The 27,890-nt window shown below is 48.3% G+C and overlaps 1 protein-coding gene across 2 annotated transcripts; it reads left to right on the top strand.

Moving 5' to 3' along the window:
• Positions 1-2,109: 2,109 nt before the first annotated feature.
• On the top strand, positions 2,110-27,551 carry UAP1L1 (UDP-N-acetylglucosamine pyrophosphorylase 1 like 1). 2 transcript variants are annotated; one of them, XM_065695542.1, is made up of 9 exons: positions 2,110-2,429; positions 16,477-16,681; positions 18,224-18,399; positions 19,584-19,756; positions 20,554-20,747; positions 21,535-21,675; positions 23,132-23,317; positions 24,074-24,140; positions 25,140-27,551. In XM_065695542.1, the coding sequence occupies exons 1-9, from the start codon at positions 2,153-2,155 to the stop codon at positions 25,224-25,226; spliced, it is 1,506 nt and encodes a 501-aa protein (XP_065551614.1). In that variant the 5' UTR covers positions 2,110-2,152; the 3' UTR covers positions 25,227-27,551. The 2 variants fall into 2 exon arrangements, with proteins under 2 accessions (XP_065551614.1, XP_065551615.1); XM_065695543.1 differs by lacking the exon at positions 21,535-21,675.
• The last annotated feature ends 339 nt before the right edge of the window (positions 27,552-27,890 follow it).

Below are 27,890 nucleotides of genomic sequence, written 5' to 3' on the forward strand. Positions count from 1 at the left end.
GGAGCAAGCTGCTCCAGTGGAAGGGGTCCCTGCCCGTGGCAGGGGGTTGGAACTGAAGGAGCTTTAAGGTCCCTTCCCACTCAGACTAGTTTGGGGTTCTATGTTGTGAGCCTCTGCTGCTGCTTTCTTCTGGGGGAGAGCAAGGTCTGATGGGGAACCAGCTGCATGTCTGTGTGCTCTCTGCATGCTTGCTGCTGCCTGACAGGTGGACCAGCCAGCACAGCACAGCCCTCCTCTATGTATTGTACTGACAGCCTCAACAGTGCTGCATCCAAAATGAGCTGGTCTCCAGGCAGTGTAGGTTACCAGACCATACCCAGGAACAGCTGGTCAGGGCTTGGTTAAGACCTGACTAGGAGCTGTGCACACAGCAGTCCAGATGCCAAGTTCTGCTGCTCCCCACAACTATCCAATTCATTCAGCACAATTGCTGTTAACCTCTTCTTTCAGCCCCAGGGCCGAGGAGTGCTGGGAATCACTTCCAGTAGGGTACCAAAGTGTTAACTCAGGAAAACATCTGTACCCAGAAAACCTTTGGGCAGAGGCTGAAAGTGGCAAGGGCCATGTGGCTGGGGAGACACAGCTGATCTTCCCTTGGAAGGCGGCTATCTTGTTTGATCTTCCCAGCTCTGCACTGATGTCTCATTTTCCATCTTGCTGCTTGCGGGGCCTGCTGAGGACCTGCTCTCTTTGCTCTGGAGGGGGCCAGCTGCTTCTCACAAAGTTGCTTTTCTTTCCTCCCGACTGATTTTCCCTGCAAAAGGCCTCAAGCAGGAAGTGTGGTGGCTGCCCGGTGGCTTACAGGCTGTCACGAGGGCTGGGAGAAGCTGAAATCAGCTGTCCAGAGGGTGGGGGTTCTGTTTGCTCAAGCTGCAACATGCCTGATCCGTGAAGCAAGGACTTGTGTTGGCAGGAAATGTCAGTCACTTGTGTCGAGGGTCACCTTCCTGCCCTTCTGCTGATGGGATCTCACACAATGTGTTTAAGTAGAGGGAATCATCTGGGGTTTAAAACAAAGTGTGACAGATGCGGTGCTGCAAGGCCTCCGGTTAGAATCTATCAGCAATTGCTCTGTCCTATTGTAAGTCTCACTCTGCTGCTGCTGAAGAAATCTTGCAGAAGCGGCTCAGGGCAGTGTTTAGGAACAGTCCTGCCACAGCCAAAACCCACCCAGCCCTTCATCTTACTCAGGGAGCGATTGTAAAAATGCATTTCTTTGGGGAACACACCCATGGATCCTTACATATGGAAGACGGATGCAGGGCCCTAAACACAGGCAGCTCTGCCTCTCTCCTGGTGGAATTTCTTACACCTGATAGAGCAGGGTTTGCTGTCTATCTACTTTCAGGGTGCTGGAACTTCTTTAAGGATGAATTTCTTTCCTGTTCCACCCGCATGTTTGAGTTTTGTACCTCTTTCATGTTTCCTCAGGTTGTCCTGCCTTGTATATTTGATCCCACCTGCTGCTATTTGCAGTGCTTTACAGAAGAAAATTTCTACCCACATGGGTGCAGTTGGTTGTGGAATCAGCCCAGGGGACTGTGCAGCAGGACAAACCTGTACCGGGGGGTGACTGGACTCTTACAGTAGTGATAGGCCAAGGGGAATGGCTTTAGCCTGCCCGAGGGGAGACTGAGATGAGCTCTCAGGCAGGAGCTCTTCCCTGTGAGGGTGCTGAGGCGCTGGCACAGGGTGCCCAGAGAAGCTGTGGCTGCCCCATCCCTGGCAGTGCTCAAGGCCAGGTTGGACACAGGGGCTTGGAGCAAGCTGCTCCAGTGGAAGGGGTCCCTGCCCTTGGCAGGGGTTGGAACTTCATGAGCTTTAAGGTCACTTCAACCCAAGCAGTCTGGAATTCCATGCCTTCAACTTTCTTCACCCAGAGCAGAGCTGCTCCGGCGCTCGCAGCATCTTCGTGGCCTCCTCTGGCCTCGCTCCAGGAGCTCCACGTTCCCAGAGCTGGACGCACGCCTGCAGAGAACATCTCCCCGGAGGAGCAGGACCCAGGACAGCAGACGGCAGAGCAGGCCGCGGTCCCCAAAGGGGCCCGGGGAGGTGGGAGCTGCTCTGCGGGGCGGGGCCGTGACGGGGCGGTCCCGCCGCTCTGCCTGCGCCCGCCGGTACTCGCTCCATCTGGCGGGTGGGGACCGGTTGCATGGGGCCGCCCGAGGAGGTGCGGGACCGGCTGGCGCGCTGCGGGCAGAGCCACCTGCTGCGGTTCTGGGCCGAGCTGGGCCCGGCGCAGCGCGCGGCACTGCTGGCCGCGGTGCCGCCGGGGCTGGGAGAGCACTGCCGGATGGCGGCGGCGGCCGGGGCCCGCCAGCGGGGGCCCCCGGAGCGCCTGGACGGCCGGATGGAGCCGCTCCCCGCCCGGCTGCTGGGCAGCGCCCGTCGCAGCGGCCCCGCCGTGCTGGAGCGTTGGGAAGCGGAAGGTGAGCGGGGAGCGGGACCGCGGTCCCGGAGAGGGACCTAAGCTTGGCCCTGGGCCCGGGCCCTTGGAGCGTCCCCCCGGTCCAAGCCCTTCAGCTTAGCCGGGGCGAAGGGCACAGGGCGTCTGTGCCAGCGCCGCTCCGAAGGGTACCCGAGGGCGGCACGTCCGCCCTGCGGTGCCAGAAATACCGAGTTTTGCCCTAAAATCCTAGCAGAGCGCGGCCTGGCCCCGCCCGAACGGGACGAACCCGGCGCTGGCGCGGAGCTGGGGGCTCCGTGCTGGCGCGTCCGGCAGAGCCTGGCGCGGGCGCAGACCGGGGGCCTCAGCACCGCGCTGTGCTGGGACCGGGGTCAGGCGGGGGGGGCGAGTGGGGCCAAGAGTGACAGTGGGGAGGGCGGTGGGGGAAGATGTGGGCTTATGGCAGTGCCACCGGGCCCCAAGCACCGGCAGCCGCATCCCGGTGCACGGCTGGGGCTGAGGAGGCACTTTAGGGCTGTGACATTGAATTTCCGCTGTTAGCTGTTAAATATAGAGGCTGAGGCTGGAGAGCACGTGGTTGGCAGGAGCGGGGGTAACGCCGTGCCCCGCGGATGGATGTAATCATAGAATAAATCCTGGAATGGTTTGGGTTGAAGGGACCTCAAAGCTCCTCCAGCTCCTACCCCTGCCACGGGCAGGGACCCCTTCCACTGGAGCAGCTTGCTCCAAGCCCCTGTGTCCAACCTGGCCTTGAGCACTGCCAGGGATGGGGCAGCCACAGCTTCTCTGGGCACCCTGTGCCAGCGCCTCAGCACCCTCCCAGGGAAGAGCTTCTGCCTAAGAGCTCATCTCAGTCTCCCCTCTGGCAGGTTAAAGCCATTCCCCTTGGCCTGTCCCTACAGGCCCTTGTCCAAAGCCTCTCTCAAGGTTTCCTGGAGCCCCTTTAGGTACTGGAGCTGCTTAAGGCCCTTTAGACCCTTAAGAAGCCTTCTCTTGTCCAGGTTGACCCAGCTCAGCTCTCTCAGCCTGGCTCCAGAGCAGAGCTGCTTCAGCCCTCAGAGCATCTCCGTGGCCTCCTTTGGACTTCTCCAACAGCTCCACCTCCCTTTTGTGTTTGGGGCTTCAGGGCTTAAGAAGTGAAGTCCCTGTAATGGGGACTGTGTTGCTGCTGGAATAGGGAGCTACACACAATCTTTCAGACCACTGATGGATGCAGAGGCAGGTCTTATGTAAGTGTGGAGCCTTGTTCAGGCTGTGCTATGTGTGGTGCAGAAGGGCAATGGAATGTGAGAGCAAAGCAGATGGGTGGTGTGGAAGAAGCCTGGAAAGCCCAGCAACCAGTTTTTTTTGAGCCTGGTACACGCTGGTGGCTTTCCCTGGTCACCCCATAGGCATATGAAAGATGGGCTTGATGCGGGAGGTGGTGGCTTGATGTGAGCTGTGCTCCCCTCCACAGAGAGGGGACCACATGTTTTACATGGATGTCCTGTGTGTGTTCAGTTTTATTTGTTTACAAAGGTTCAGATGTGTCTCCTCTCCTTCCTTGGGAAGTAAAACAGTACTGTTAAAAAATAATCCTCATTAGAAAAGGAAACCTGAAGAAAACAGCTGTTGTCAGAGAGACTCTTGCTGAATTGTGGCAAGCACCTGCCTTAACCTAAAACTTCCAGTGAAGATGTGGGGTTGTGTGGGCAGGGGAGTAAAAATTTCCAAGCAAAAGCAGAAACAGAAGTGGCAGGGTCACAGGGAGCTTCTCTGCCACGTCAGACTCCACTGATGGGGCTGAGCAGGGATGGACAGAGTGAGAGGAAACCTGAGGGCCGCACTGTGGTTGGTCCAACCAGGGATCCACCAGCCATGCTTACATCTGCAGCCCAGCCGAGGAGGGTGTCAGCACCCAGCCGGTACCACAGCAGCTGCCCAGCTGTAACCACTGGGATTTGGCAGGGAACCTGCTGGGATGGTGCTTGTAGCCTCTCTCTTGAGGGTATTGCTGTGAGGAGGAAGAGGACCCCTGAATCCCAGAGGCACAGGGGTCTAGGTCAGGGCTGCACAGTTAAATTAACAGTTTTAACAAACTGGTTCCTTGATCTTCTAGCCTGCTGGGCCAGTGAGGAGCCGGCGTATCTGCCCTCTGCCTGTCTGCATCGGGGAAAGGAAACCTCTCCCCGGAGCCTTTTCTTCTCCAGGCTGAACCAGCCCAGTTCTCTGTCCTGGGTTTACCAGGAGCCGTTTTGCTCCTTCTTAGTAACTGGTGCAAGCTCTGTGTTTTGACTTTCAGCCTGGGCAGAGAGCTGATAACACCGATTGTTTTTAATTTTATTTTATCATTAATTTTATGTTTATCATTATTATCATTGGTGGTAGCAGCAGTGATTTGTGTTATACCTTAGTTACTGGGCTGTTCTTATCTCAACCGTGGGAGTTACATTCTCTCAATTCTCCTCCCCATCCCTCCAGGAGCGCAGAGGGTCGGGAGGTAGGGGAGGGAAGGAAAGAAAGAGAAAAAAAAAGGGGGGGGGGGGATTGAGTGAACGAGCTTTGTGGTTGGGTTTAAACCACGACAGTTCTTTTTGGCACCCAACATGGGGCCCAAAGGGTTGAGATAGCGACAGATCTGACCGGATTAATAGTCACTCATCACAATGCTGATTTATTGGCTCTCAAAGCTGTTCCTCTTGATCTTGCAGTTTCAAAATGCTGTACATTACGTAGAGCCGGTATTTGCTGTGTTGGTGTTTTTCAAGTGTGTGGCTTGGGCAAGTATCTAGGTCAGTGGGCTCCTCCAGTACTTTGGAATTTCACCACCCAACAAGTGCAAAATCCAGAAGAATTAGAAAAACACTTAAATGAGGTGTGTGGTCAGCCTGGCCATACCAGAGATGGACGAATCATGGCAACGTGCTGAGGCTTGGCCTATGCTTACAGGGCCTTGTTCAACACTATCCAGCACCTTCAAAAGGAAAAGAATGCCCCTGCATCTGAGGGCAAAGCAACAGTCAGCGCAGCTACTCCAGCTCCAAGCACAGCAGCTACACCACCCCCAGCGACAAGTACAGCTGCTACTCAAACCACAGTGATAATCACTGCAGCTAAACCAGAGGACCAATTCGTACCAATATTGGTTGCCCCTGTAAGCAAGAGAAAAAGCAATAAAGAGGCAAGAAGGCTGAATCAAGATGAAGAAACAATGTATTCACCACCTGGTCCAGCATTTGAGCAGGAGTCATCGTCACATGACGAAGAAGAAGAAGAGGCGACTTCTCGACCTTGGACCTCAACCGAGCTATGGAATATGCGAAAAGATTTTACCCGTCAACCAGGGGAGCACATCATCACCTGGTTGCTCCGATGCTGGGACAATGGGGCCGATGGTCACGAACTAGAAGGTAGTGAAGCCAAGCAGCTGGGATCACTTGCTAGAGAACGGGGAATTGACAAAGCAATTGCAAGAGAGAAAAAGTCCCTCAGTCTTTGGAGGCAGCTGTGAAAGAAAGGTTTCCATACAAGGACGATGTTATGAGTCGTTCGGCCAAGTGGACTACTTTAGACAAAGGCATCCAGTCTCTGAGGGAATCAGCCATCGTAGAGATGATCTATCACATCAAGACAAATAACAGGGATATACCCGTAGACCCAGATGAAGTCGAATGTACACGACCCATGTGGGCCACCCTATGGTTTTACCTGCAGGATCACGGAGAAGACATGACGAAGTGGGATGGAAAACCTACTTCAGCTTTGGAGGAATGAGTGAGTGAATTGAAGAGGGGAGCAAGGGCCAAGACTCATCATCCCATGAGAGCTGCGGCTTCAGTCTCTGGTGAGCAGGTCCCCAGATGGAGTGGAAGAGCTGACTTTACTCCAGCTCCTGCGATAATGAAGAATAATCCCTTTCAATGTGACTTAAGTGTTCAAAGTTGTGATGACTATTAGAGGGGCCCTGCCTCCAGCCAGGTGGAGGTAGGGGATAATCAGATTTACTGGACTGTGTGGATCAGATGGCCTGGCACGTCAGTCCCACAGAAGTATAAGGCTCTAGTAGATACCAGTGCACAGTGTACCCTGATGCCGTCAAGCTGTCAAGGGGTGGAACCCATCTATATTTCTGGAATGACAGGAGGATCCCAAGAGTTGACTGTACTGGAGGCTGAAATCAGCCTGACTGGGAAGAAATGGCAAAAGCACCCCATTGTGACTGGTCCAGAGGCTCCATGCATCCTCGGCATAGACTACCTCAGGAGAGGGTACTTCAGAGACCCAAAAGGGTACCGATGGGCTTTTGGTATTGCTGCTTTGGAGACAGAGGAAATTGAGAAGCTATCCACCTTGCCTGGTCTCTCAGAGGTTCCTTCTGTTGTGGGGTTGCTGAAAGTCGAAGAACAACAAGTGCCAATCGCAACCACAACAGTGCACCGGCGGCAACATCGCACCAACCGAGACTCCCTGATTCCTATCCACCAGCTGATTCATAGACTGGAGAGTCAGGGAGTGATCAGCAGGACCCGCTCACCCTTTAACAGCCCCATATGGCCAGTGCGAAAGTCTAACAGAGACTGGAGACTAACAGTAGACTATCGTGGCCTGAATGAAGTCACACCGCCATTGAGTGCTGCCGTACCGGACAGGCTAGAACTTCAGTATGAATTAGAGTCAAAGGCAGCCAAGTGCTATGCCACGATTGATATTGCCAGTGCATTTTTCTCAATTCCTTTGGCAGCAGAGTGCAGGACACAGTTTGCTTTTTTTTGGAGGGGTGTCCAGTTCACTTGGAACCGACTGCCGCAGAGGTGGAAACACAGCCCTACCATTTGCCATGGACTGATCCAGACTGCACTGGAACAGGGGCAAGCTCCAGAATACCTGCAATACATTGATGACATTATTGTGTGGGGCGATACAACAGAAGAAGTCTTTGAGAAAGGGAGGAAAATAATCCAAATCCTGCTGAAAGCCGGTTTTGCCATAAAACGGAGTAAGGTCAAGGGACTTGCACAAGAGAATCAATTTTTGGGAATAAAGTGGCAAGATGGACGTAGACAGATCCCCACAGATGTGATCAACAAGATAACAGCAATGTCTCCACCAACTAATAAGAAAGAAACACAAGCTTTCTTGGGTGCTGTGGGGTTCTGGAGAATGCACATCCCAAATTACAGTTCAATTGTAAGCCCTCTCTATCATGTGACCCGGAAAAAGAATGATTTTAAAGGGGGTCCTGAGCAACAACAAGCCTTTGAGCAAATTAAACGTGAGATAGTCCATGCAGTAGCCCTTGGACCAGTCTGGACCAGGCCAGATGTAAAAAAATGTACTGTACACCGCAGCTGGGGAGAATGGGCCTACCTGGAGCCTCTGGCAGAAAGCTCCAGGGGAGACTCGAGGTCGACCCCTCGGCTTTTGGAGTCGTGGGTACAAAGGATCTGAGGTCAGCTATACCCCAACTGAGAAAGAGATACTGGCAGCCTATGAAGGGGTTCGAGCTGCTTCAGAAGTGATTGGCACTGAAGCACAGCTCCTCCTGGCACCCTGGTTGCCTGTACTGGGCTGGATGTTCAAAGGCAGGGTCTCCTCTACACATCATGCAACTGATGCTACATGGAGTAAATGAGCTGCACTAATTACACAACAAGCTCGAACAGGAAATCCCAGTCGTCCAGGCGTTCTAGAAGTCATCATGGACTGGCCAGAGGGCAAAGATTTTGGAATGTCACCAGAGGAGGAGGTGATGTGTGCTGAAGAGGCTCCACCATATAACAAACTGTCAGAAAGTGAAAACCAGTATGCCTTGTTTACTGATGGGTCCTGCCGTATTGTGGGAAAGCATTGGAGATGGAAGGCAGCCGTATGGAGTCCTCGGCGACAAGTTGCAGAAACTGCTGAAGGAGAGGGCAAATCGAGTCAGTTTGCTGAGGTGAAAGACATCCAGCTGGCCCTGGACATTGCTGAACGAGAAAAGTGGCCAGAACTTTATCTCTACACTGACTCATGGATGGTGGCAAATGCCCTGTGGGGGTGGTTGCAGCAATGGAAGCGAAGCAACTGGCAACACAGAGGTAAACCCATCTGGGCTGCTGCACTGTGGCAAGGTATTGCTGCCCGGGTGCAGAACCTGGTGAAGGTACACCATGGAGATGCACATGTACCCAAGAGTCGGGCCACTGAGGAACACCAGAACGACCAACAAGTGGATAAAGCTGCTAGGATTGAAGTGGCTCTGATGGACTTAGATTGGCAACATAAAGGTGAATTATTTTTGGGCCGGTGGGCCCATGACATGCCCACCAGGGCAGAGATGCAACATATAGATGGGCCTGTGACCGAGTGGTGGACTTAACAATGGACACTATTGCCCAGGTTATTCATGAGTGTGAAACATGTGCTGCAATTAAACAAGCCAAACGGTTAAAGCCTCTTTGGTATGGAGGACGATGGCTGAAGTACAAATATGGGGAGGCTTGGCAGATTGACTATATCACACTCCCACCAACCTGCCAAGGCAGGCGCCATGTGCTTACTATGGTGGAAGCAACCACTGGATGGCTGGAAACATACACCGTGCCCCACGCCACTGCCCGGAACACTATCCTGGGCCTTGAGAAACAGATTTTGTGGCGACCCGGCACCCCAGAGAGAATTGAGTCAGACAATGGGACTCATTTCCAGAATAACCTTATAGACACTTGTGCCAAAGAGCATGGCATTGAGTGGGTATATCACATCCCTTACCATGCACCAGCCTCTGGGAAAATCGAACGGTACAATGGGCTGTTAAAAACCACACTGAGAGCAATGGGTGGGGGAACTTTCAAGCATTGGGATACACACTTACCAAAGGCCACCTGGTTGGTCAACACCAGAGGATCGGCCAACAGAGCTGGCCCAGCCCAGTCAGAACCTTTACATATTGTAGAGGGGGACAAAGTTCCTGTGGTGCACATGAAGAATTTGCTGGGGAAGACAGTCTGGGTTATTCCTGCTTCAGGTAAAGGCAAACCCACTCGTGGGATTGCCTTTCCTCAGGGACCCGGATATACTTGATGGGTAATGCGGGAAGATGGGGAAGTCCAGTGTATACCTCAAAGGGATTTGATTTTAGGGGAAAACAGCCAATGAACTTAATTGTATGCTGTTGCCTGCTGTGTAATACTTTTATAGCCCATCAATTAGATGTCTTCAGGTCACCAGCGACTGGCCCTGACTTCCCTCCAACCATCATCCCAACAGAGAATGAATTTTGATAGAACCAGACGAGTTCTGCAGTGAAGGAACAATCAGCATCAGCAGGCAGTGATCCAACACTGCACACAGCCTTTCCTGCCCTGAAAGACTGTTACAAGGCATGGAACCTGACGTCATGGACCGAATGGACTCGTTGGCATTACAGGGATTGGTCCATGCACTAAGAAATTATTTCTTTTTCTTTGTCTGTGTGTGTATGTGAATATATATGTATATATATATATATATGTGTAAGAGAGATGGTATATTGAAAATGTGGGATCTGAGCATGACATGAATGGTATGGAATAAGGGGTGGATACTGTCCTGGGTTTACCAGTAGCCGTTTTTCTCCTTCTTAGTAGGTGGTGCAAGCTCTGTGTTTTGACTTCCAGCCTGGGCAGAGAGCTGATAATACCGATTGTTTTTAATTGTTGCTAAGTAATGTTTATTCTGGCCAAGGACTTTGTGAGTCTCATGCTCTGCTGGGGACGAGGGGAGGCCGGGAGGAATCAGAGACAGGACACCTGACCCACGCTAGCCAAAGAGGTATTCCATACCACAGCACGTCATGCCCAGGGAGGTAACTGGGAATTACCCGGAAGGGCACGGTCTCTCTTTGGGGGGGTCGAACTCGTTCGGCAGTGGTATCGTATTCTCTTCTCTTGTTATTTTCTCTTATCATTATTATCATTGGTGGTAGCAGTAGTGATTTGTGTTATACCTTAGTTACTGGGTTGTTCTTATCTCAACCCGTGGGAGTTACATTCTCTCAATTCTCCTCCCCATCCCTCCAGGAGCAGGGAGGGTCGGGGGGGGGGGGGGGGAGGGGGTGGGAAGGAAAGAAAGGGGGAGAAAAAAAAGGCGGGGGGGAGTGAGTGAACGAGCTTTGTGGTTGGGTTTAAACCACGACACTCTCTCAGCCTGGCTCCAGAGCAGAGCTGCTCCAGCCCTCGCAGCATCTCTGTGGCCTCCTCTGGACTTGCTGCAACAGCCCCACATTCCTTTTATGTTGGAGGCCCCAGAGCTGGATGCAGAACTGCAGCACTGCAATGCTTGCAAGAGTCCAGAAGGTCTGGTGTGTTTGGGATGTTTGGCCATGTGTACAAATCAGCTTGCCCTGGGGTCTGGTGGCCCTGAGCCACACCAGCTCTGCAGGCAGTATTTCTTAATCTCTACCAGGAGGGGACATGCTGTCCTTCTGTTTCCTTTTGATATATTTTTATGATCCAGTTTAATGCTGGCAATGGGATTCAGACCTTGGTTTTATTTCCCAGAGGAAGGCACTTGGGATTGAGACTTTGTGCCATGTGTCCCTCTGAACATGGCCTCATCTCGGAGTGTCCATGTGCCCTGGCATAGCATTTCCTACTGGAGCTGGCGTCAGTGGCACAGGCTTTGTGGGGATTGGGGGTCTCTGTGGGGATGCAGGCCCCTAAAGGCTCTTTTTTCCCAGTGAGCTGCCTGTGGTATGGAGCTGGATGGGAGCAGGGTGAGCAGCCCTGACCAGTGACACAGCCCCCAGTGTGAGGTCAGGGTAACCCCTGAACTGAGCTTATCTGAGCTCTGTCCACGGGTGTCCACGTTCCCAGCAGCTCTCACCTGCAGTGTGTCCTTTGCAAAGACTTAAAAGCTGAAAGGATGTCTCCTCCTTTCCTGTTCCCTCTTTTTTGTGATAAAAAGTGGTGGTTAAAAGGACCAGGCTACCCAAAATTTAGTCACAGAATCATATAATCAGCTGGATTGGAAAATACCTTTAAGCTCATCCAGTCCAACCATTCCCAGCACTGCCAAGGCCACCACTTTCTGTGGAGGTGTCATATCGGCCAACCTCCAGTCCTGTGGGACCTGCCCACTACACTAACCTAGGACTGTGGATAGATGATGGAGAGTGGCTTAGTGAGCTCCTCCGCCAGCTACTTCAGCACTCTTGGATGGAACCCATCTGGCCCCATAGACTTGTGTATGCCTAAGTGGAGGAGGAGGTCTCTAGCCATTTCTTCCTGGATTATGGGGACTTCAATTAGCTCCCCATTTCTGCCATCCAGCTCAGGGAACTGACTACCCTGGGGATAGTGTGACTGTTAAAGACTGAGGCAGAGGCAGCATTAAGTACCTCAGCCTTTCCCTTGTCCTCAGCCCCTAGGTTTCTCCTAGTATCCAGCAGAGGATGGAGGTTCTCCTTGGCCCTCCTTTTACTCTAATACATTTGTAAAAGTATTTTTCTATTATCTTTTATGGCAGTGGCCAGTTTTAGTTCCATCTGTGCCTTTGCCTTTCTACCTTTTTCTCTACAGAACCTAACAACATCCTGTACTTTTCATGGGGTAACTGTCCCTTCTTCTACAGGTGATAAACTCTTTCTTTTCTTGAGTTCCAGCACTGTCTCCCTGTTCTGCCAGGCTGGTCTCTTCCCCACCAGTTTTATTTTTGGCACATAGGGACTGCCTGATCCTGCACCTTAAGGATTTAGTTCTTGAAGAGTGTCCAGCCTTCTTGGACCCCTTTATCCTTCAGTAATGTTTTCCAAGGTATTGTGCCAACCAGCATCCTAAACAGGCCAAAGGCAGCTCTCTGGAAGTCTGAGGTGCAGGTTTTGCTGACCTTCTTCCTGATTTCTCCAAGGATTGAAAATTCAATCATTTCTTGATTGCTTTGCCCAAGACAGCCTCCAACCATCACATCACCCACCAGTCCTCTGTTTGCCAACAGCAGATCTAACCAGGCATCTCCCCTAGTTGGCTTACTCACCAGCTGAGTTAGGGAGTTATCTTCCACACCCTCCATGAACCTCCAGGAATGTTTCTTCTCTCCTGTGTTGTAATTCCAGCAGACATCTGGTAGGTTGAAGTCCGCCATGAGAACAAGGGCAAGTAATCATGAAACTTGTCCCAGTTGTTTGTAGAACATTTCATCTGTAGCTTCATCCTGGCTAGGTGGTCTATAACTATTGTAGACCTATATAGTTATATAGGTCTATAACATTCTACCAGGATATCAGCTTAGTTGGCCTTCCCCCTGATCTTCACCCCCAAACACACAGCCTTCTCACTCACAACATTGAATTGAAGGCACTCCCTGACATACAGTGCAACCCCACCACCTCTTTTTCCTTGCCTGTCCCTTTTGAAGGGCCTGTAGCCATCCACTGCAGCACTCCAATCATGTGAATCATTCCACCACATTTCTGTGGTGACAATCTTGGGAACACCAGAATATTTTTTGATCATTAAAAAAAATAGATGTCATTGTTCTTGTCTCTGAGACAATAAAACTCAGCGTGGTCAGATTTGCTCATACCTTAAACACAAACATTAAGCAAACACATTTTCCAGGCAGCCTCAGGGGTGATGGTGTAAATCAAGCACAGACCTTTTATGTTCTGTAAATGTTTTATTAACAGAATCTTAAGTCTTAGGCAAGGGCTGCAGTGGAGCTCTCATTCTATCAGAGGCTTGAGGAGCTGTTCTGGTTATCCGAATTAATGTTTTGGGATTTTTGCTTTATTATTCTTTTGCTGACTGCTCCTATAACCAGGCTGATGTGCTTCTTCAGCGGGAGAATTCAGTCTGTTCTTCCTGCAAAATCTATCTTTGTTTTTTACTTTCTATGCAGAGTTAAGACTTGCTGCAGCATTAGAGGGTATCTCAACAGCCAAAACATCTTCCCTTTCTTGTTTGGTTGAGCTGTTGGTATTTCATGCACTGCAGAAAATAAAATGGATGGGTTTTGAAGAGGGATAAATATTTCCATTTACTGCAGGACTGATGTGCAGCAAGATGTGTCAGTTGCTATGAACTTTATATGTGAATATTAGTAGTTTTACAGTTGGGAAGTCAGAGCAGACCTACTTACTCAGGTTTGGGGGGATATTCATCTTCATGGTAGCCTGAAATCAGGAAAAACTCGCCAGTAGTTGTAGGGATGCACCATAAATACTGGAAATGTCATAAATTACGGGAAGGAGAGTCTCTTTGCTGGGGCTGGCATCTCCCAGGAATATGGCCCTGTCAATCAGCTGGATTTTGGGAAGAGAAAAAGAGAATGACACAGTTCACGCTATCAGTGATATTGCTTTGGACTTGAGTTCATTCTGCTTAAGTTGAGATTTTGGTCCCTGCAGTAGAAGCTCCTCTGGGAGGCGAGTATGAGATGTCAAATCACCCTTGGGCAGATTCCATCCTCTCAGCCCTCTGTGGAAGACTTCTGAGAACGGACATTTTGAGCTTCCTAACTGGAATGTGGTTGGGAATCACTGGAGAGTGACTCACTCAGTGTTGTCCTTGGCTGTGGGCATGACAGCAAGTATGCTCTTGCCAGTGCTCATAGCTAAGGGCTTTTCTTTGCTCAGACACTGCTATTTATCTTGCTTTATGAGAGGCTTATCATCGCTGTGGAGAGGCCAAGATTAAGCTTCCTCAGGGATAGGTTTGTCAACAGAGTGGCACTGCCTTGTGGGGTGGTGAACCAGCTCCCCATGCTGTTTGAGCTCAGCAGGACCATGGCAGTTGTTACCCCTTTTCCTAGAAAGGGAATGGGCAGGATCTGTGTAACCACATCCTTGCTTGTGGTAACACTGCTTCAGCTATAGCTGCAACTGTCTTCTCCCTGCCCTGTCCCAGGACAGGGGTGGCTACCACAACAGAGTGACCTGAGAGTTTGGCTGTGGTTTCTAACCGCAGTGACTTTCCTTTCCTGTCCCATTGGTAGTTTTGTTATCACTGCTGTCCCCCCACTGGCCTGTAGTTCCTCCCTGCTCCATCCCACTGCTGTTGCTTCAAGGCACGGGCACAAGACGAGGTGATGTCCTGGCAGGGATGTGGACTCAAGGGCCAGCTGGGAGCTGAGTGTCCCTGGCTGGTCTGGTGCTGAGCTGGCTGCTGCTTTGCTGAATCTGTCTGCATGGGGAGGAGAAAGGAGGGGAGGAGGACAGGCTGGTTGGAAGGTTTTACCCAAGTTTGTGTGCCCCTGGGCTGCACCGTGCTGGGCTTGTGTCCTGCACAAGTTGGCTGCCTCTGTGCCAGCTTGTACTGGAGGGACAGTCACCATCCTTGAACCTGCGGCCTTTTGCCAGGATCCTTCCCTTCTCCCAGGATCATGCTGTGTGCTGGCAAACAGCCTGCTGAGCACATGATAGCAAACCATGTGCTGGGGCCTGGAGCAGGTAGTGGTGATGTACTACAACCTTCGATCCCCTGCTATGTGTTTTAAGGCTTTGTGATAGGAAGTTCAATAAAGATGCAAAGGAGCTGTTAGTTCCTTGTGGTTTGTTGCATAAAATTAGGCTTATTTTATTTGCTTCACTGCACGGCTGACCAGTACCATTGTCTGTGCCTTGTAAATCTTAAGTTTAAACCTATTCAAGCTTCACCTCTTACCCAAGGCCCTCCTGAAACATTGAAACCCCAAGACTTCCACCTTCATACAGTTTCCCTCTAGCGAGCTCATCTGATCCCGCTTGGAGTGGGAGGGTGGAATGCAGATCTCTAGAGGTGGCTTTGAACAAACACTTACGGGGTCCTGTGCAGTCAAAGCTCGCTCTGCAGCAAAGAGCTGTCGAGACCCTTCTCAGTGTGCCCAAGCTGTCATCTCCAGCCTCGTCAGAAGAGGTTTGTTTCGGCAGAAACATGATGTTGCTCCTGTGGTGGGACTGCAACTTGTAAGCATGGAGAGGTCATTAGTGTTCCTGCAGTGTCATGGATGACTTATGTCCGGTTTTATTGTCGCAAGTTAGATTTTGAACAGAGTTAAAACCCAGCCAGGTTGTTAGAACAACAGTTGATATTTTCCCTCTATTGCTCATTCAAACAGCCAGTTATTTAAAGATGAGCTTAAAACCAATCCTGTTTTTCTGAAATTCAGTATCTTCAGTCCAAGTCAGGATTTTTTTAGTCCCCAGTGCGTTTAAAGCTGGGTGTTAGTCCTCTCCTCAGAGGATGGGGGGAAGTACTGGCTGTCTGGGGCTGCAGGGAGCAGTGGCAGGCTCAGTGATGTATGCTGGACTTGTGTTAGGTTGCGGAAGGCTCCGATAGCTCCTGTACAGCAACAGAACTTGGGACTTTTAATCTAGGCAGTCCCAGAGCTCATTGCATTCCTGGAGGAACACAGAGTGTTGCCTAAGGAAAAATCTTTCTCATGGTTGTCAGTCATTACTGACTGCTGGCTTGAGAGAAGACAGGGAACAAAGACTGTGGATGAGCTGTGGGTTTATTATATGCTCTGGTTCTTCCCCAAATTCTGGACTTTCCTGGTTTGTTGGGAGAAGTGATACTGTCTTTTCATTAGATCATGGGAGTTGTGGTTTCTGCAGGCTTGGCTGTGTTACTGGTCCTGTCTGCAGCTGTACAGGAGCTGGAGCACAAGTACAGAGAGTTGGTCAAGGCAGATTCTAGAAATGCTCATGCTTCATTGAAGTAAGACCTTGCTTCTTTGGTATGTAAAAATGTTGGTGATCTGGGACCTTTGGAGGTTGCTAGTCCAGCCCCTGTTTGGAACAGGACCATATCCAGCTCTAAGTCAGGTCAGCTATAGCTTTATCAAGCATCACCTTCCTAGTAAAAGAGTTTTTAATTGTAGTTTCCAGTTTGAACCTCCTGAGCTGTATCTCATGGCTGTTTCCAGTTGTTACATAATTTGCTGCTTTAGGTGAGGCAATTGCTGCATCAGAGAGGTGAAATGAATGTTTTCATTGTGTGCAGCATCCTGTTTCTCTCTGAACCACCAGCAGTAGGCATCGGACTGGCAGCTTCTGGCTGCTGCCTGATCTCTGCAGAAAGGCTCAGAAGACTGTGGGGTGTTGATTGCTTTTGTGATTCTCATGTTCCCTTGGGCTTCTTTCTCCTGTTCAGGCTTGCATCAGATCTCGCAGAACAAGGTGGCAGTGCTCCTTCTGGCTGGAGGACAAGGAACTCGCCTGGGAGTGAGCTATCCCAAGGGCATGTACAACGTGGGATTGCCCAGTGGCAAGACCTTGTATCAGATCCAAGCAGAAAGAATCCACAAAGTGGAACAGCTTGCTGGCCAGAGACACCACTGCAAATGTGCCATACCCTGGTAGGTGACCTGAAACCAGAGACCTACTCTGCAGGCATCTGTGTTGCAGTCCTGCCTGTGTGGTTTTCTAGAAGCATTTTGCTGGGGGCTGTAGAGAGACTTATCAAGGGAGAGCCTTTAGTTGGCAAGATTTGTGATGCCAGGAGCTGGAGGAGGGTGCACGAGGATGAGAAGTAGCAGGTCTGTGTCTGCAGATCTGAGGGGCCGAGCACTGTCCTTGGACCACTGACCACTACCCTCACTGCTGTACCATGTTGTCTTTTTAAGCACAGTCCCTGACAACACTCTGCAGAGCACTTTTCAGGGCCTCTTCTGGATGCCTCCCAACAGTTGTTATCCACTTGTGCTGTGCCTTCTCAGGTTACTGCATGGAGGGAGAGATTCTGGAGTTCACCTTCTAAGACCTTCTTGCCCGCAATTTCTGCAACAGCAAAAAAGGCTTCCTCTCACAGTAGTAAATACTTGTCATGCTCCATTTCCAGGCCACCTCCTGCTGTTGTTGTTTACAGCTGGCTGTCATCTGTCTCTTCTGGTTGCTTTCAAAAACCTTCAAAAGGCTTCAAAAGAAACGAGCTCTGTGCATGGTGCAAAATATGAATTCCCTATAGGATGTGGAGGGCAAGAGAGAAGAAGGTGCTACTGCAGGCTTCCAGGAATGTTCTCTGCAGGGTGATCTTTGTTGGGTTCTGGAGAGATACCCTTATGACCTGAGCTGCAAATGCACCGTCCCTGGTGCTGGTGGAACCCAGGATGGATTATTTGCAAGATGCAACATCTGCTGATGTTTACAGTTCCTCTCCCTGGGCTGAGCAGGCAGTTGGCTACAACAGCACACCAGAAGCTATGCTGTGCTGCAAAGATGTACATCGGGGTGTGTATGAGGTCCAGCCTCTCCTGTGCAGGGGACTGATTCCCCTGGCCTGCTGGCAGAGGACGCTGTATACCTCTGCCAATAGTTGAAGTGCTTGACAGGTATATGATGAAGATGGCTCTTAGCTACTATTGAAAAAGGAAGGTACTGGAGGGAAAAACAGCAGCAACATGGAGTTGGAAGGAAAGGAGGAAATAAAGAAAGCTAAGAAAAAACAATTCCTGCAGCCAGCATTTGAAAATGCTGCTGTTGGCCTTGGCACAGAAGAGGCACTGGCAGGCTGAGCAGCTGAGGACTTGCAGCTCATTCTGAGTGCTTCATGCTGTTCAGTGTTTCTTTAGGCACTTAACATCAGCTGTATTCTGGGGTGAACGAGGTTGTTGTACTGTCCTTTGTCTTGTTTTCCAGCTCATCCAGATGTTATTCACATGTAGGGAACATTCTGTCCTGGCTGGAGCTAAGCCTGTGGGTAGAATCATGCACAAGACCCGGTGCAGTGTCCCTGTGGGATGAGTTCTGGAGGAGAGCTCTCCTGCTCAGTTGTGTATCGCAGGACAGTGTAGCATCTCTCATTTAACACTCTTGGGCTTCCTCCTTTTTCTGTTCCATTTGTAGTTTTGTCTTTTGCTTATGCTTTTCTTGCTCATTACTCAGCACCCATTTCTGCCCAGGTACATCATGACAAGTGAGTTCACGCTGGGGCCGACAGAGGAATTCTTTGTAGAACACAACTACTTCAATCTGGATAGATCCAACGTGGTCATGTTTGAACAGAGAATGTTGCCCGCTGTCACGTTTGATGGGAAGGCCATCTTGGAGGAGAAGGGGAAAATTGCCATGGCTCCAGGTACCCCACTGTTTCCTCTTACATGGTACAGTAATGTAATATGTGTTGATAATTGCTACCAGCCATCATGTTGATAATTGCTACCAGCCTTGGCACATGGAGCAGTCTTTGGAGGTCATAGAATCATAGAATCACAGAATGGTTTGGGTTGGAAGGGACCTTAAAGCTTTTCCAGTTCCAACTCGTGCCATGGGCAGGGACACCTTCCACTAGAGCAGCTCCAACTGGGTCAGTGTTAGTGCTTCTGATTAGTGTGGGAGGGCTCAGGTCAGTGTTTCAGGCTGGTGATCAAAAGTGCAGCAGTCTCTGTTCTGTTCTTCCCAGAGATTCACCCACAGCAGTTTTTTTTGAAAGTCTGGCAGCATTGGCAAGATGAGGAGTGGTGCAGCTACAGGTCAAGAGCAAGTTGCAACCAGCATGAGGTCCCTGAGGTGCTGCCTCCCAGCGGTGAAGCTGCCGGGAGCCAGGCTCCTGTTCAAGGCTGATAGCTGGAAATGGGTAAAAAAGATAAACTTGCCAAAACAATTGCAGTGTCTCACTTAGTAAAGTTCTCCTCTTAACCTGGACATGGTAAGAGACTCAGTGGAGACAGCCTGGCTGTGGCCATGTTGCAGCGATGGAGTTTTGTGGCTGCAGAGTGGTTTTCTAGATCTGACAGGAGTGTCAAAGGAAGAACTTTGAAAGGGTGATCTCTGAGGAGCAAATGTGTAGGTATCTTGTGCAGCTGCAGTTCAAGCCCTTTAAAAAGGCATTGGGAAGTTGTTGGGGAAAGATAAAAAGAGAATAAGATTTATTCTGGTCTTTTTCTTCAATCTGAGTTTTTAATATGATTAAAAATATAGTATGGTATGCACTGGAAGATAATGAACGTAACAGGCTTTTCCCACCCTCCATATAATGTTTTGCCTTTTAGTGTTTTCTCTCTGAGGATCTTATAAGGCTTCATAAAGTGTAATAAGGCTTCTTTGTGAGGCTGGTCCCCATGGTCCCACTGCCAGTGAGCGAGCTGGGGTGTGCAGGGGAGAGTTGCCTGAACTGTGTGGCAAAGCTGGTGATAAAACCTGGTAGCACTCACTCTTGGCCAGAGAGCATTCCCTGCTCTGCTGTTAAATAGCTCTTTTAGCTCCAAAACCCTTACAAAGGCACTAATTAACCAGGTCTTTCTCTTTTCTTTTGTGTCATAGATGGCAATGGTGGCTTATACCGTGCTTTGGTGGATAATAAGATTTTGGATGACATGAAGCAGCGTGGAATCCAGTACGTCCATGTATACTGTGTGGACAATATCCTCGTGAAAATGGCAGATCCAGTCTTCATAGGCTTCTGTGTTTCCAAAGGGGCAGATTGCGGTGCAAAGGTGAAGCGGTGCTAACACTGGGACATCGTCCCATGGGGAATTAAGGTCTAACTATGCCTGGAAGCTGCTGGCTGGGTGCGCTTAGGTGAACTGAGGTGTTCACACCTCTAACAGCAGCTTGCTCCAAGCTGTTAGAGGAGCTGCTCACTGCCTGCATTGCATTCAGAATCCCTATGTGTTGGTGTCCTCTGCTCTTCCCAGAGTACAGTGGGAAATAAACTTCCAGCAGAGCAGGGTCTGTAACTGTAACACAGGGAATTACAAACTGGAATTGCTTCCTGCTTATGCCCTGCCCTTTCTGCAAAGGCACTTGTCCTATCTAGAAGCTATATTGTACTGGGTTGTGATTTATAGATACACCTTTAAGACTAATGAAGGCATTCCTTATGCTCTGCTGTGGAAGATCAGAAAAGCCAAACCAGCCTGAATTTTGTCACCCTAAAGCAGCAGATGCCTGAGGAAAGATACATACTACTTTAATCATTAACACTGAAGGCTAATAGCTGCAAATATTTTCCATTTAATGCCAGCTCCCAGTCTTTGATAAGAAAAAGTGTCCCACAGTATCTCAATTTCTTTTAACTAGGTTGTCTTCTGAGCAGTACTGGGTTTTACGCCCAGTCATTGGGCAAAATGTGCCTCCAGGCTACTCTGAACACCAGCACTTTTGTGCCTCTGTTCCTGAGGTGCCAGAGGATCCGTGGAAAACAGTCCTATAGGATTGTGTGTTATTTGGAGTTGAAATAGTGCTGGGATTTTCTTCTTCCTTGTCATAGCCCTCTATCTTGTGGCTACAGGTGGTGGAGAAGGCCTACCCCACAGAGCCTGTTGGGGTGGTGTGCTGTGTGGATGGGGTCTACCAAGTGGTGGAGTACAGTGAGATCAGCTTGGAGACCGCGCAGCGGCAGAGTCCCAGTGGGGGACTGATGTACAACACTGGCAATATCTGTAACCACTTCTTCACGGTTGAGTTCCTGGAAACAGTGGCCCAGTAAGTTCCAGCAGACCTGCTAGGCAGCTATGCAGCCCAGAAGTGCCTCCAGCAGTGTTCTCATTTCCCACTCTAACTTTTGTTATGGGTGCCTCCTGCTCTGCTCTTCACCTCCTCTCTTCTCCATACAGTTCAAAATAGCTATATCCCCTTTCTGACAGCCCCAGTATGCTCTTCAGGCCTTACCCAGTGAAGAAGTGGCATGCTTTGCTGTAGCTAGATCAACAGAGATATACCAGTGCATGACCTTCCTGGGCCTGCAAGGTTGAGCAGCCATGTAGGCTGCAGCATGGTCAGTGATGAAGCCTTACACTGAGGATTTTCAGTGACAATATCACCCATACCCTCCCTTGGGATAACAAGAGGTTGGGGGAGAGGGTGAAGCTGGGGGGGAGGACTGTGCTTCTTGGTGTTGGGAGATCGAGATGTGATGCTGGGCATTCAGTGAGCAGCTGTACGACCTTCCTGAAAAGCTTGATCCACCCTTGTATGTGGGATCTACTGTGCTCTGTTGTCATTCTGGTCAAGTAACAATTTCAGCTCCATGCTAGGTCCTCCTTCTCCTCTTGCTTTACCCTGTCATGTCCCACTGGTACAGGGAGTCCTGTTGGCTGGGCTGGTCTGCTTAGTATTTCCTGGATGTGGCTTGGATCAGTTTGGAGAGAGCAACACCCACAGCAGCTGAGAGGTGACCCGGAGCTCTAATAAGGCAGCTCCTTCCCAGATGTGTACTACTTTTTCCTAAGTGGGCACAAAGTAAATGAACTTGTTCCTTCTCCTGTTGCAGGAAATATGAGCCGCAGCTGAAGCATCATGTTGCTATAAAGAAAGTGCCCTACATTGACGAGGAGGGAAATCTGGTAAAACCACTAAAACCGAACGGGATAAAGCTGGAGAAGTTTGTATTTGATGTGTTCCAGTTCTCTAAGTTAGTGGCAGACATGATTTAAATTTTCTTCTCTCTCCTCAATGTTCGTTTGAATGACTGTAGGTTGTAATGGGCGTTGCCAGGGAGTGTATGCTTGTGGGTGGCTCCTTAGAAAGGCTGTTGGATCTACATCAAGCTCCAGCACCACAGTCATGCTACTGGCTCCAAGAGGGTCCATGTTCATTCCACTGAGGATGTGGAGGCTGGTCTAGCCTCTGCTAGCCCTGTTAAAGAAAGAATAAAAAAGGAAATTGAGCACAAAGCCAACGTTTAGTACAAGCCCATGCTGAGACTGCAAAAATTGGGTCTTTTAGGATTCTGGCTTCCATGGCAACTGCAGCTCTGGTTAGGTGCTCACACCCTTAGTGCTCAGAAAGAAAACAGGTCGTTTCAGCACTGTGGGGCCAAGTTACTGTTGCTGTGGAATTGTCAGTGTTGACTTGCCTCGCGCTGAGAGTGCTCTGCCCTGGTGTTGGTGCAGTCAGGGGTACTTTGTGTTTAAACAATGTGGGATTTTAATAATTTAGGAATTTAGCATAAGTGTTCTTACAAAAACTGTTTTCAGAGGTCTGGAATTCAGCAGTAAGGATTCTGTTTTCTGGTAGAAAAAGACCTCATGCAAACTAAATTACCTTTCTTTGGGGGCAGTATTTTTCTCTTCAGACGATTTACTTTAGGATAGAGAGCTCAAGGGTTGAATCAGTCTCTGTTTCCTGACATGTGTTCAATAAAGTGTCACACACCAAAGCCAAAACCAGTGTGATGGAAGCAGTGCCAAGTCCTAAGCATTGAAAGGACTTACTTGTAATAAGCAATTCCTTGTGCTTTTGTCATAATACTGAAAAAGCTTGGCAGCTGCTTTTCACACATGAAATGCACATGGATGCTGCCACAGGATTGCTTTAATTTGCATTCCCATTTCTGGTAAATGGCTGCACTTAACATTCAGTGTGAATCCTCTGACAGTGCTCATTCATCCCTGGGAACTGGTGTCCTGAGTTGATCCTTGCCTACAGATCACAAGTGGAGTGGTGATTTCTTGCAGCAGGGGTGCGGTGCTCTGAAGTGTCCAGGGCTGCGTCTATGCATCAGGCATCATTTCTCTCTCCATCTTCTTGTGCTCTTGGCTGAGAATTTTTGTCCATGAGCCTCCCAGAGCCTGGAGAGCTTTCTGTGGGATCTCTGCAGAACTGTTGTTTTATTTCTTACCTGTGCCTAGCTGTTGTGAGGCTGCTCTTATGTTCCCAGACACTGAGCTGCTTCTTGTATTTTGCCATCATGCAACTTTGCTGCTCAGACTGGGAGGTGGGCTTTTCTCAGCTTGACTGTCCCAGGCTGCATACATTGCTGCTTCCTAAAATGTGTATGAGCCTTTCACCATGAAAGTTGTTGCATCGGCAGGGCTGATGGCTAGCTTGTTTTTACATTATCATTGTTTTCTCCCCTTTGCTGGTAGGAATTTTGTGGCATTTGAAGTTTTGAGAGAAGAAGAGTTCTCACCACTAAAAAATGCAGACACAGCTGACAAAGACACTCCCACCACTGCACGGCAAGCCCTCCTGGCCCAGCATTACCTCTGGGCTCTCAAGGCTGGGGCCAGATTTCTGGATGAGAATGGTTGCAGGATACCAGAGAAACTCAGGTAGGAACCTCTGTGATCTGCAGCTTCCCTGCCTGTGGTTGCTCAGCCATGCCAGCTAGCTAATGGCATGTACTGTGCTCTACAAAGGCAGGCATAGGTTTGACTCCAGGGTGACTCAGCATGATTCTTGTTCAGCTTGTCGTTTCTGAACATGCAGAGTAATGTCCATTACAGCTTCTGCTCCATTACTGATTGTGAGTGCTCCAGACAGTAATGCACAGTGCTTAGGGCTTTGTGTCTGGCAGAGATTCGTGCCGCTGGGGTCATGAGTTGGCTCCTCCTACAGCAGCTCCTTAGGTAGGGGCAACCTTTTCATCATTCTGGTTTAGCCAGGCCAAGGAATTGTAATCTGTAGCTTCACCAGCTTTTCTGAATACAGCCCAGCAAGATTTTCAGGAGGGCTTAAGGATCAGCTATTACAGCAATTACCAATTCAGATACTTCCTGCATCATTCTAAATGGGAGCTGCTTTTGCTCTGTGGGGCTATTATTTCATCAGCTCATAGTTTAATAAACCCACAAGCTGTTTGTTTTACTTGAAAAGCACTCCAATAAAAGTGATGTTGTTTTGGTGAGAAATATTTGGGACCTGCTAATTCCCTTTTACTTTCACACTTTGTGTTTGGATAATGTCTGGTGCATGTGAATATAATAGATGTCTTATCCTTCTGGATATCCTATTCTGGATGAGCTTTCTAAGAAGATGCACTGGTTTCTAAGTATAGCAAGAAGTTAATCCTGTGTTCTCTTCTTTAGTCTCTCAGGAACTGAAGATGCTCCGGCTGTGTGTGAGATATCTCCATTAGTGTCTTACTTTGGAGAGGTGAGAATAATAGTCTATGGAGGTGTTTTTAAGCATGCAGCTATGCACCTGATTTCATTCCATGGGGGATTTCTTTAGCCTGGGCTTGCTGAGAAATGGTAAGACCAAGGGAACTAGGTTTTGGGCTTTGTGCTTGTCCTGGGTTCAGCACTTAAACCACAACAGTGTTACATTCCTGGTTCCACTGTGATTTATTCTTCAGCACTTTGTTCATGCTCAGTTTTAGCCATCTGTAAAATGAGATTTGCAACAAGACTGCAAAATTTCATCCAGACTTATGAGTACTTTGAGATCTTCTGAATGAAAATCACAGAATATCCAAATTACAAAATTCATGGGGTCACTGTATTCAGTGTGTGCTGGTCTATGTCTCTCTCACAGTGAGTGAGCACTGAGTGAGAAGTGTGATATGTGCATTTGATTTAGAGAAACCACATCTTAGATTTCTCAAGTTATCCCTCTGCAAATAACCTGGCCTGGAAAAGCTGCTTCCATTTAGTAGCAAGATGAGCTTCCCTGTGTTGGACAGGCAGGTTGAGAAATAGTGAATTGCAGGAGGATATGTGGACGCTGTGAAGAAGGGCATTCATAAAACTAAATCTTTGCTGGGTTTCTGTGTGCAGGTAGTGAACTTGTCGCAATTGATGCATTGTAAGAACAAAATGAAAACAAGGCAATTTAAGTTGACTTTTCTTTGCTAATATTATTCTAATGTGAGTTAAGGATACATCTTCCCCTGCCTGCCCCTCCCCAGGAAACTTGTTTTTGAGATCCATTGTTTTACGGCTTATTGGTGCCTCTCCTTTATGAAACCCAGGCATGGGGCTGAAACATTTTGCCATTCACGGGGGAAACTGTTGCTGTAGTTTGTCCTTCCAGTGTTCTTTTCACTTTGGCTAGTCAGTTTTTCTTTTAGGATATTACAGAGACTTAAAACTAGTGCAGATAACCAGTCTGATGCATTTACAACCTAACAGTACTGTTTTCACATGTTCTCAGGGTCTGGAGGCGTACATGAAGAACAGAGACTTCCAATCTCCCTTTGTACTTGATGAAAACAAAGCAGAAATGCTAGGAAATTCTTGAAAAGGAGGGAGGCTTTTCTCTCAAATCAGATGCTGTCTGTCAGATCCATTGTAAGAACTGACATTACTAAAATATCAGCTATGAAGTGCATTATAAAAAACATTGCTTTGCAGTATTGATTGATGCCAAATCATTACAGCAATTGTGTCTGCACACACGTGTGCTCACCAGTTCTGTTTGGTAACTTCAAAGGCTGTGCCTTTTACCTCAGTCTGTTTTGTAGACTTGGGTGTGAATGAATATTATTAATATCTTCTGGGTACCAAACACATTTTTTATTTGCTGTGCATACAAATATGTCAAAGAGACAGGCAGGGTCTAATAAATCAGCTTTGCATTCAAGAAGATTAAATCACTTCAGTGCCTTGTTAGGGATTTTTTGTTTGTGCTGGTTGAGGTTGGTGATTTCTGATACTCTTTTTTTTCTTTAATTTGTGTGCACATGTGAAGAATAAGTTTGAGGCCCCATACTGAAAAGTATGGAATGACTTTGCATACTGAAGCCTTTCTTTCCAAAGATCCATCTTTCCTCTAATGCTGTGCTGGTTCAAAGATCCAGTAGAGCAATTGCATCCTCTAACCAGGTCGCTCAGAGTCTGCAGTGGTAGGGATGCTGCTGCGCATAACTGTTGCTTGAGGTTTGGACTCCAAAGTAGATCAAAGAAGTATGCATATCTAGGTTTGCTGGTGCCGTTCCAAGAAAACATGTGGAAATATGAAGCTTTGACTGATTGCTCTTTACAGCTGTAGGTTTTTTTATTGAAAAGAAAAAAAGATATTTTTTTTCCAACAGCAATCCTCTTCCTGTCTGTAGCAAATGGTTATTTTACTTTCCATTTTTCTGTTTAATGTGTTCCATATCCCTCAAAGGGACTCTTTTAAAGTATCTGAAAGTAACAAGAGTCACAAATCCTGATGGTAGAATTTAATGCTCAACCAAAACAAACAAATGAAAAAGACTCAATCCCTGTATGACCACTGCACACAGTAAAACACCAGCTTCTCCTTCTACAGTTTCTGGACATCCTTTAGATGCCTTCCTTTTAAATACATTACTAACCATAATGCAGAGATAAGTGTCATCTAATTAAGGACACTAATAGTCAGAACGCATGTAGCATGTGAACTCAGTCCTGGCCAAGGGATCCCAGGGTGCCTGTGAGCCACAAATGATTGCTCCTCTTCAGCCTTTGGCACTGCCCTGGCAAGCTTGTGCCAGGCAAGCACAAAACACACCAAAGTGGTTTCACCCTCATGAGGGTGCTTCAGGTGTACTGTTGGGTGGCCTTTGCTTGAAGAGCACTTTATACTTATTCTCTAAATCAGGTTTAAAGGAAGGTGGGGAGGAAGATGCCTCATTTGGAATGTTGTTATTTCATGCATCTGCTTCTATTGAGGAATTGCTGATGCTGTTTTATTAAGCATAAATCTTTTAAATAACTTATGTGGCTTTTAAAAAACTTATGTGTGATTCCTGATATGAAGCTGTATTCAGAATGTTGGAGAAGTATAAAAATGGCTTTGAGAGTAAATACAGTTTGTAATTAGGCTAATGTTAGCCAAAGAAAGCATCTAAATATCAATGGCAGTTTTCAGGTATAAGTTGTATATGCACAGAAGTAATGAGCCTTTTGCATGTGCAGACCAGCTCATGACAGTTTTGATTACCTCTGTTTGCCGTGCATCCATAATTCCCATTTTTAGTATAAATTAAGCATTTGCCTGTGATGCTCAATTCTGTATTTTTCTTCACAGTGTTTCTATGGGTCATTCCATTCCTGTCAGTCAAGTTTTATATTTGTGCTCTGGTTTTGGCTGGGATAGAGTTAATTCTCTTCCTAGTAGACTCTATGCCAGCCGAAACCAGGACAATCTGCAAACAAATTGTGTTGCATCTTTGTGAGTATTGCTTATTGATTTAGGCACATGCTCCTTTTAAGGTGCACTGTGCTATGAAGAAAGCATATTCCTATTGTTCTTTCTAAAGTGCTTTCTTTTCAGACTTCAGTTCCTGTGGGCTTTAATCATCTGTACACTGAGCTGTTGACTGCTTTCAGAGGTTGTTTTTGAGGGGAAGCTGAATAAGAATGCTGAATGCCTTGTCTGTTGGGGTGTTCTTCTATAACTCCTCACATTTTAAACTGGAACATAGAAAAAATTTTGAGAGAACTTAAAAAAAAAAAAATAGTATCTGTCCTGTATGTAGCAAAATAATTCTAGTATGTATTGTGAAATGAAAAAAGTACCGGAAACAAAGGGAGGTCCCTTAGTACTCCAGAAACTTTTGAACACCTAAGCATTTTTGTAATAAAGTTGTTACTGTGATTTCTATGTGTCTGTCTATGTTTCTTGTCCATGAAGAAAATACACTTGTTGTCTTTGTTCCTATACGTCATGGGTGCTGTCAGCACGGCTGCAGGACACTGCGTGTCACTGATGGCCTGGCTGGAGTGCCCCTGCTGCAGAGGTACAGGGGGATGTGGGACTCAGCAGAGGGTAACTCCTGATGGGGTTTGACATTGTGGATGTATTATTTTCATCAGGAAAGAGAAGATTTTTCTTGACTGCATTGCTGTTTGTTTGGTGGGGTTTTTTTTCAAGCTTTTAAACACAGAATACTGAGGAGAGAGAGTTTCATTGTGGCTGGTCTGTGCTTTTCCTTTC

Source organism: Lathamus discolor, chromosome 15 (genome assembly GCF_037157495.1).
Source record: "Lathamus discolor isolate bLatDis1 chromosome 15, bLatDis1.hap1, whole genome shotgun sequence".
NCBI lineage: Eukaryota > Metazoa > Chordata > Aves > Psittaciformes > Psittacidae > Lathamus > Lathamus discolor.